This window comes from Mizuhopecten yessoensis, unplaced genomic scaffold (genome assembly GCF_002113885.1).
Source record: "Mizuhopecten yessoensis strain PY_sf001 unplaced genomic scaffold, ASM211388v2 scaffold10247, whole genome shotgun sequence".
In the NCBI taxonomy this organism is placed as follows: Eukaryota; Metazoa; Mollusca; class Bivalvia; order Pectinida; family Pectinidae; genus Mizuhopecten; species Mizuhopecten yessoensis.
In genome coordinates, this window is record NW_018408451.1 from 145341 (window position 1) to 156173 (window position 10833).

General features: G+C 35.7%; 1 protein-coding gene across 3 annotated transcripts; it reads right to left on the reverse strand.

Annotated features, from left to right (window-relative positions):
* Positions 1-1613: 1613 nt before the first annotated feature.
* LOC110459871 (carboxylesterase NlhH-like) lies at positions 1614-10034 on the reverse strand. Of its 3 annotated transcripts, none has more exons than XM_021512336.1 (6): positions 9963-10034; positions 6804-7016; positions 4645-4758; positions 4066-4189; positions 3282-3345; positions 1614-2819 (listed from the first exon to the last, which is right to left on the reverse strand). In XM_021512336.1, exons 2-6 carry the CDS (start codon positions 6954-6956, stop codon positions 2033-2035), a joined length of 1242 nt encoding a protein of 413 aa, XP_021368011.1. In that variant the 5' UTR covers positions 6957-7016; positions 9963-10034; the 3' UTR covers positions 1614-2032. The 3 variants fall into 3 exon arrangements, with proteins under 3 accessions (XP_021368011.1, XP_021368012.1, XP_021368013.1); XM_021512337.1 differs by having other exon boundaries at positions 6804-7038; XM_021512338.1 differs by having other exon boundaries at positions 6804-7013; positions 9963-10022.
* Positions 10035-10833: the final 799 nt, after the last annotated feature.

A 10833-nucleotide genomic window follows, 5' to 3' on the forward strand; every position in this document is an offset into this window, starting at 1 on the left:
GTTTCCTTAATTTTTATTGAGAAGTGCTAATATAAATAGTTTATTTTTAGAACATTTTGTTTTATAGATATGATATTTAATTACTAAGTTTATGAAATTGTCAACTTCAGCATCTGGTTTGTCTGCACAAATTATACCAAAAATAAATTGTTTTTTATTCAATGATATGAAAAGTGTAGGTTAACCTCTCAAAATTATGAAGCAATCTTTTAACTTCTTGGCAGTCCCATATAATGTGTTCAATAGTTTTCCGATATGTTTTACAGAAAGAGCAAAATGAATTTTCAACTAATCCCATTTTAAATACAAGAGAGTTGGTAGTTAGAATGTGGTGATTGATCCTGTTCTGAAACCATTGTAGTTTAGAGTTTTTAGTGATCCGGAAAGGAAGTTTGTAGATCTGTTTCCATGACTCATGATTGATATTATAATTTTCCCACTTTTGTTAGCCAGTTGGTATAACATTGTTTTTGCAAAGTGTATTGTACATGTCTTTAGCTCTTTTGTTACTTTTAAGGATAATTATTAAGTTCAATGGGATATATGGGTACGGTACTGATATATGTGTATTAAATTGTTGAAATTGATGTAGGTCCTTTGGATTTACAGATACTATGCCCTGGTATTTTAGAAAATTACATCGTCATTATATATACGTTTAAATTTTCCATATGGAAGACATTTTCCGTAATGTCCAATCACATCGTTGATAATTCTGACTACTTTTAGAAACCATTCTTTGTAAAAGATTGTATTATTTGCCTGTATTATATTTAGCCATGCTTTTAAAACATCTTTCCAAAACAAGTTATTCGTGTTCTTAATACTCTATTCAATATATTCAGTCCCACAATTAGTTAACTTATCCTTATCTAATTTCGTATGTAATATATTTGTCCATTTGCCACTTCCATTGTAAAGCCTGCGAATCCATGTACATTTAAGTGAGTGAATACAGGAGTCAGTATGAATCATTTTAGTCCACCATTTATATATTCTTTAATTACAACATCTCTTTCTATTTGTCAACTTTACTTTTCAACAAAAAGTTGTATAGTTCTGTGTTAAGATTTTTGATAAAGTTTTCGTCAGGATTTGGGATTGAAATAAATAGATGATGAAGTTGAGATATTATTAAAGTTTTAATTACTGCCAGTCTTCCAATTGGGCGTAGGATTCTTCTATTCCATATTTTAAGCAGGTTTTTTAATTTGACTAGCTTTTTATCATAGTTGAACTTGGTAATTTTGTATAAATAGTGTTATACTGATATATTATCTTAATTTATAAACAATTCATGAGTTCCATAACATTATAAATGTCAAACATATTTTTACACGTTAATCCTTCAATACAAATTGTATGATGTAAAACTATTTTTCTAGAATGAAACCTTCGTGTTTTAAAAACGATAACGTATTAATGGTGAGATGATTACTACAGGTTCTTGACATATTGACATTTCCTTTGAATCGTTGACGCCATTAATGGGATATGTCCAGACACACAATGTTGTTATGACCTCATATATATTGAACAATAAATCCCATTCCCGATACTTTCATCTGAAATTCATTTTATATATCAATCCAATCACAATAACAAAAATAAGAGGGGTTTCATCTGTTTAATATTGGAGCAACTCAGTAAATAGAACAGCGTTTTTCACGTAAACAGTTGATACTTATGGGAAGTCGTAAAACAGCCAGGACAACAGCACAAACAAAACTGGTATCTATTTCAATTGCTAATTTACAGCATATGACATGCTATGGTTTTATTTAGTGTTTGTGGTTGTTTTAGGAAATTATGGCACATAGCATGTCAAAGCTAGTTCGTTACAAGTACGTTAATTTTTATATTAACACAATATCAATGAACATCAGGGCGACTGCGTGACGAAAGAGGAAAATATTATATGAGCCATGTGGTTGACATGTCACTGGCAATATGTATCAACAGTTCAGGTATGGCCTCGAGCAATACAAGAGTACCCTGGTGAAGCATTACATTAGTTTATAATACTGTATTGTTATGACGTGTATCCTCGAAGTTGGAACCTTATAAAGTCAGATAGTTCCTGAAGCCCCCGAACTCCATCTTCCAGTTGGAAAGGCCCTTCAGTTGAGAATAACAAGAAACCGTGAAAGGTTGATGGGTAATATTTAAGTTTCACTTTTATATCTGACTCGGAGAGACGTGCAGCATACATGATTCCTTCGTCACGTAACACGTCATATTGAGAGGCTATGACGTAGGCGTTAGCAATGCCATTTAAATGTGTCTGAAGCATAGGTGATAATGTAGTGTTCGTCAGAATTACCTTTAAAATTTCGATTGAATCAAAGTCATAAACGTGCTTTTTTGACGTTTTTTTATTTGTAATGTTTAACGAAGGCGGCAGGTATGACATACTATTAACATAGTTTGATAATTTGGAGTGACGCACTTCCGGTGATACGTGTGAATTTTTTATTAGATTTGATGTGTAAGTTGCCGAGATTCTTGTATAAAGCAACCAATGTTGGATCTGTCGTTTCGGGGACGTCATGCCGTTGATGACGTCACAGTTTTCTCTGTAGGACGGAGTACGAAGATCCAGTAGTTGTAGTGCTGGGTTAATCAGAACTTGCATGAAGATTTTCTTTCTGAACTTCTGCGCAACCGCGGCAGCCAAGTTCCCACCAGAACCATCACCTCCAACCATCACGTGATGGTGGTCAACCGGAAGACCACTTTTACCAAGGAGGATATGGTACATGACATTTTCACAGTCTTTGTAGGGAGCCGGAAAATGGTGCCTGGGTGCCTTCCTGTATCTGAAGCGAAACCACACGCTAGATAATAGAATTAAATGATTTCATTATTTATTTATTTTGAGTCTTACTTCGTCGCAACACATTTATGTCATATGATTGTTTCACCAGGAGTCAACTGAGGATGAGTGAAGCAACATAGGCGTAATATTGTACAGGTGTAATTATACATGTATCTTGACGTGACGTCATTACCAAATATTACCCGTGTAAAACAAAAAAAGTGAATTTAGTACCTATAGAACCATATGTACCACCAACCGCGTGACAAAATGATACGATAGGTAACTGACGAAAACAAAAATAGATCTCGAAATGTTTTGATGATAGAAACTTTTTAGTGGAAAGTATCCTGATAATATGAAAACGTAGTTTGTTTTGTGGGGTTGTGGGGAGCGTGTGTGTGTGTGTGTGTGTGTGTGTGTGTGTGTGTGTGTCACCGAGAATAAACTGATTTTTACTTACTCTGGTGCGATGATAAGTACTCCCGTCTTGTTAGCTAGTTGGATGAGGAACGCAGTATAGCTGTCTGAAACGTTAGCGACATTATAAAGTAATAACTACATAATCTACATGTATTTACTAGATATACAGTACTGATATTTGTGCTTCTTCCCATAATCAACACAATCAAAAACGTCTTAATGTGTAATGTATAAATACATATTTTGTAAACAATATTTTCATTGAAATATAATCTCTTGCACAGTAATGAATACAAACACTGATCTACAATTTCCATAATAGGTGTTAGTTCAGGCATAGTATTGATAAAGGGAAGTAACTCTCATAGAACTGGTACATCAATATGTGTTAATTTGTAGCGTTAAAAATCTTCCCTCAGAGCACGGAATTAGATCTAAGTCCGTCGTCAGAGATTAAAATAGTAATAATAATAATAATATCCAGCATTTATATAGCGCCATGTATAATTTGCAAAATTTCTCTAAGTCGCTATAAGACACATGATGAATAATAGTTTTCTTGAAGTGACAGTTGTATATATGCATGCAGATAAAAAACGGAATACAAATCAGCATTATACATTAAGTAACAAGACATTTATCTCAATATGCATACAAATAATTATATATATATCGCTTGATGTGCACATGACGTCTGTGCAAAGAGCCTAAAATGCAGACGTAAAATGATGGGTCTTTATAAATTGTATCTTTCTTGAAATATCAGACTTTCACTATATCATGAACAAAGAGTCTTAAATGACTTATGTTTTACTCGTACTTACTGACAGAGAGCCATGTCCAGCCCCCTCCGTGTATGTACATCAAGGTAGGGTAGGTACCCCTGAGGGCTCGACCCTCGGGCTTAAACACGCGCACGGGTATATCGTTTATTGTCTTGTCAAATATCTAAAAAAAAAGATTATAAATCGATTTTAAACTTTGCAAAATCTTTATGGGAACCTAAAATTCCATGAACATTTAGAAACAGCTCACTGATTTATAAAAAATACAATGACACTGTATGTTCAATGGCGAGAGTCATGACGGATATATTGTGTGCGTGTTTGTTTGTGTCGACTCCAAAACTACGACAGATGAATTATCCTTCTAAAGGAGATGTTTGAATTTAACATGTAGCGTCATTTGATCAGAAGAGGTGTGGGTTCTTATTTGAGCAGATGTTTTGTGGAAAACTGCTACGTCACAGTGTGCCTAGACACATTTTGGAGAATAAGAATAAGATAAAAATATGATTAAAATATGTCTATATTTTTGTCCTTGACTCAACACTTACAACCTCTATTGGAATGATAACGGCACTGATTAAGTGTTTTAGTTGAGGGAGATTGTGTAAGGCCTACCTTTACACCATCGTTGTGTGACGTCACACTGCCCACCAAGCAACAAAATACGGAATCGACTAAAAACTTAACCGGAGCTCCAATTGGAATGCCAAAGTAGAGAAAAATTTCCAGCTGAAAAGAAAATAAGAAAACAAATAAATCACTTATATGAAAATGTGAGAGTTGCTTTCAAACGATTTCCGATTAAAATTTACACGAAAACAAAGCCAGACTTGATAGTCCAGATACAGTTTCCATTGCCAACAAACACCGATTGGAAAGTTAAATACATGTAGCATTCCGTTTGTATTCTCAAGTTTAAATCAGACTCTCTTCGTTTCAAAATTGTGGTTAAATTGTGTTCATTCTCAACAGAAGGTAGTACTCGATCTAGTTCATCACAATAAATTGTATTTAAAATAATCTTAAACTCAAAAATGATATAGATACAATGTACATGCTTTACTACAAGATTGGCTAAATAATCGTTAACATTGAGCATGTACCTGTCTTATAAAATAGTATCAAACATTATATGTATCATATGTTATCAGCCCATGTTCAAAAAGACAAAGTATTGCAAGGAAATCCATAGTCCCTCACCGGTAATATGTTTTACCGAGCTGTGCGCCTACTTAAGTTTACGTTTTCTCTGCCTCTTATGTTCTTTTTTAACTTACAATTTATATTTGAAATTTAAAATTCCCGCCTTATCGACAGTCCACACAAATTCGTTCAATAGTTCAAACAGCGTGTTGTCGCGTGCTGATTGTCGAATCACGGACTTAGATAGCAATCTAATCTAATTCCGTGGGCAACCAAAGTAGTACTTTGAAATTTTAACAAACACTTCAATTTTATTCCACAGATCAGTATCAATACAATTTCGTATGATATGTATATAGGGTGAGTTAAGTTTATCAATAGAACTCTGAGCTGAAAGTTAGATTTGAAATTGTTTCGATTTTTCCCCGTTACAAATTTCGCAAATGGATAAATACAGTGAACACTGTCCTCCACGAGAGAGTTATTTTTGGAAGTTAATTGAGCAAAGAGAAAAGTATGAATTTGTGGAGAATTCAGACGTGAATTCATTTGTTGATTATATGGGAATCTGACTACAGTCGGTAGATTCTATAACAGCATCGTTATTTGACATGTTGTCAGAAAATGGGGAAACCGTGGCTGCGAGACGCGTGAAACTGATAGCGTTTGAAGTGAGTGATCTTGCGACGGAGCACAGGGGTTCGTTACAAATGTCTGAAATGCTTATGTGTGCTGTGACTCATATCAGTAGGTCTGTAACATATGTGTCAGTAGGTCTATAGAATATGTGTATTTCAGACATTTGTAACGAACCCCTGTTGATCAGTGCAGTGTAACAGACGATATTTCTGATAAATTGCATGAGTGTTAAATTGTTTTCATTGTCGGCATTGGTGATTTCAACCGATGTGAGTTTTGTATATTGTACATTGGATATTGTAGTTCCGGTCAGTGTCGTATTAATACGCTAGGAATTGTGTCTCGTGCTGCATGATAATTAAAGTCCCATCAACGACACAGCTTTCAAAGTGGCTATATAGTGACAATGCCATGCAAATGTAAATATAATAGGATATATTTCACAACGATATACATGCAATTCTTGTATTCTGCACTCCACCAGCCAAGACATACTTCCATACCAAATATAATTACTTCAAGTGAAATAGTCAAGAAGATATGATGTGGATTTTTTTTCCCAAAGGCTGAGGTCAAAGGTCAAAATATAGTGACAACATTCTGCCATGCCAAGATGTACTTGCATGACAAATATGGCTACTCCAGGTGAAGATAGTCTGCCAGACATGTATACCATATGCATTCTTATTATATCTGGTTCATCCTGGCAATTTGACAGTCCTGTCTTTACATACATGTTCCCATGCTTTTTGATATAGACCTGTGATGTCTTTATTTATCGTTGTGTACCTCATATATTGTGTTATCATGTAACTTTTTTTGTTTGATTCAAGGTTTTTTCTTTTTCATTTTACCTTATTATGTTCTTTGTGTATCTATCTTTGTAACCCATATATATGCCATTTGTAACTCTTCAAAGTTGGAGGAATAAAGATATGAATTAACGTATGCCTATTTTTTGTTCCCCGTTTTATTATGTTTCATAAACATACCATATGATTTGATATACGTCCGATTTCGTCGAGAATCCTGACTTTGGTCTGATCCTTGATGTCGATTGGGATTGGTCTGTTCATTACCACGTGGACTCTGTAGGTCACGCCCACCACGAGGAGGGAACAAACAAGTATACTAAACCGTACCATCTTCCTTCTCGTCCGATCTCTTCGTTACCTTCCTTTCTCTTGTCCCCTTTTCACCGTCTTCTTTAACAACAATGTTCATGTTCTTTATTACTTTGAGTCTTTCGACTCATCAGGTACAAATCACAAAAGTGTAATATTTACAGTGCAAAATACAAAATAACATTACAAAACATTACACACACTCGCAGCACAATTACAATTAAGTTTTGGGATGGATGTAGTGCGGCCCATTAATTCCCCTTAAAGCTATTTAAGATCTTGTTAATTTCAGGATGTGACATCATTGCGGCAGCTAGGGTAATATGAAGGCGTAGATAGATAATTGTTTTTATAAAGATATCTAGTATTGAGACTGGGGCTGCAGATCAATTTTGGTTTTAGGCAAACGGACACAAAACCCCGATTCTGCAGGCGGATCTACGCACAGGGTTCTGAGAATGTGTTACAGCTACATGTATATTTGGACCTACGGTAATGGTTTGATTGGATTTGGTTAAGTATTGCTTAATGTCCTATCAACAGCTATGGTCATTTAAGGACGGCCTCCCCTTTGTGCAAGATGCATGCGTGTGTGTTTTGTGAGGCTGCGATTTGTTCGTGTTTGTCTCCTTGTTATAGCGCGGAACTGATGCCGACTTTATAGTTTTACTTCACTGAAACATACTGCCGAAGTCACAGCAGTACACCCTACCCGGTCATATTACACTGACAACGGGCGAACCAGTCGTCCCACTCCTAAATTGCTGAACGTTAAGCAGGAGTAGAAACTACCATATTTACAGACTCGGCTGGTATGTCTCGGCCAGGGGACAGAAACCAAAGCCTTTCTCACAGGGGCGAACGCTCAGCTAAAGGTCAAAAGTGAGGCATTGACAGTCAAGGGAGACATTAGGAAGAAGAAAGTTGTTAAGAACGAAGAGAAAAACATAAGATGACAATTTTAGTCGCCTCTTACGATCATGCAATGGGGGCAGCAGGTACAATTCTTACGCCCTACCTGCAGGGACTTGGTATTTAGAGTTATTTTACACGTTTTAGGGGTTTAGATCAATTTTCGTTAAAAATGCCACCCCCAGTGATGGTCATTATCATCATTGGGAGTGGCATTTCTACCGACAATTGATCTTAAACGTGTAATTACTCTAAATACCTTAGCTTAGGTTCAAATATAGCTGTAACAAATTCCCATATACTTGCTGGCCCGCTAGTCGCAGGCCTGATCCTCCTCGGAACCTGAATGGTGTTGTTGTACGTATTGTGAAGTGAGGAAGTACTTTATGGGTGGTTGTTTCAAATTCTGTGATAGGATTACTTTGATATTTTTTTATGAATTATGTTATCATAATGAAACCAGACTTACTCACTATTTATCTTAAATTCTATTTGTTGATGCAACTGTATGGATTTATTAAACAACCTCAATTCCACAAACAGTCTTTGATTTTATTTCAATTCTCCTCGGTTCCTGCTTAGATGTTTTTGTATCGAGTCTGTCAGGATGTCTGACATTATCACTATGTTGTTTTTCTATGTTGGCGTTTCTTAGCCGCTACACTACAGTCTGTAGAATAAACATTATTTGACAGGAAATGGTGACGGTAATGTCGATTTCTCGAAAACAACACCCACATAACAGACTACGACAGTATTTTGATTACGTCTGTTTGGTATACATGTAATGACATCTTGCTATTTAACCTTGTGACGCAGCACGCGCTGTGTTGTAAGAAGTCGTGTTATGAGAACTTCCTGTTTTGCATGTCGGAACGAAAACATGCCGCTTCGAAATTTGGGAACGTCTGTATTAATACCCGCAGGTTTATCTACAGCACACTAATACAGAAAAGACGAATGAGATGCAGAGTAAAAATGGTTACGACCACAACGGTCTTCTTGACCGTTACGGCACTTGTACCTAATACATTGTATTTCCTTTCGAGGCAGGAAAGTAGAGACCGAATTTTAGACTTTGATCCCCATATTGCTATATTTCATATGATTTGATTTTAATAAATGAAATTTAATGTCAAATCCAATAACAATGGTTTCACGTGTCTTTTTATATTAATTTGTTTTGGTTTGGTTTATTATTGTTTAACGTCCTATCAACAGCTATGGTCATTTAAGGACGGCCTCCCATGTGTGCAAGATACATGCGTGTAGTGTATGCGTGTGTGTTTTGGGAGGCTGTGATATGTTCGCGTTTGTCTCCTTGTTATAGCGCGGAACTGATGCAGGTACGATCATTTAAGTGTGATAAATATTTACAGCATCACCCAGCTTAATTGTTAGCCGAGAAAAAGGAATTTTAGAAAGCGAGGTTAAATTGAATAGGTTATTTCAATGTAGAAGATTTGAGACACATGTACTTGCGCGAGTGGAGACAGAGATAACGTAGGAAGTATGAGTGCTAATAGTATTAAGTATCATTAGCCTGGCATTGGTACTGTCGGAGGAACCTGTAAGTTCGTAATTCGTCAGTCTGCAGTCCGCCACTTCGGCCTAGTATTTCTCGCCGAGAAAAAAGAGGTAGAAGGGTTGTAATGGTAAAAACGTCATAGTCGCCGAAAGGAATGAATAATTTACACTGCATCTTATACGCCTTTTCTTGATTAAGACGTCAATAAACTTACAGGTATAAAACAAGGAAGTTCCCACAACTTGACCAATGAGTTCTGCGTTGCGAGCTCGAGATGGCTAACAGTGCACGGTAAGATAAACTGGCAGTTCGACACAAATGGATTTTTTTAAAACCATTGTTCCATAAAACTAATTTAGCTTATTGAATGAATTTTTGAAACGTTGTCCCTTGTATCTCGCCGCTTAAGAAACAGTAGAGTTTTGAGGGACAGATATATGTATGATGATCCTCTAAAGGAGTGAAAGGACGTAACATTGTACATGTACTACGTAGCTCTTTGTTATAATATATTACAACTCTTACACAACTATGAACTAATGACCCCCCCCNCTATAACATGTATAAATACTTATAATTGTACTTACCACGTGTAGCCCTGAGTATACCCGCCACCGTCTGTGTTAGTGTCTGACTGGGGGTACTCGCCTACCCACCGATAACTCAATGATAACACAGACTGTTATCAGGCCAACCACTGATACCCGGGTCAGTTGTAGCCCGGCTGTGTTGAGACACGCAACAGTTTAGTACTGTCACATATGTGCTTGATTACGATAAAAAAAACACACTTCAAGTGTAATTTAATTTTACAGGAAGCATCGATAATAAATTTAGCCGTTACAAACTTTAAAACGGATTACACTTAAATGTGATCTTAGCCCGTAATAATGCACCCGTACTTGTAACTTATCTAACTTGAACTTGAACTTGCGTCACCTTACAACTAATCGTGATATTTCAGTTTTATTTGTAGAGACAAAAGATTATTAATAAGTAATCAAAACATGTATATGATTGACTTAAACAGAAAACAATAAGATTGCACAAAAAAAGGAACTAAAGACTTTTACCATGTTCTATGCCAAAATAATACAATATCTACCGGTAGAAAGAAGTGGGAGGAAATATTTGAATTTAACACAGAGATATGGAAGAAAATCTATACCATTCCCTTCAAAATTAGTAAAAACACAAAACTACAGTGGCTTCAATTTAGAATCAATCAACAGATTTTAACTACTAATTCATATCTTTATAAAATAGGTCTTGTTAATAGTCCATATTGTTTTCATTGTAAAACTGACACAGAAACTATAGTTCATGCATTATGGGAATGTAAAGAAGTACAAGTGTTTTTAACAGATTTTGAATCATTGCTAGATGTGTTATTAATTCCATTTGCTTTTAATAAAGAATCTTTTATCTTTGGTTTCTATGATAGAAAAAACAATGTTG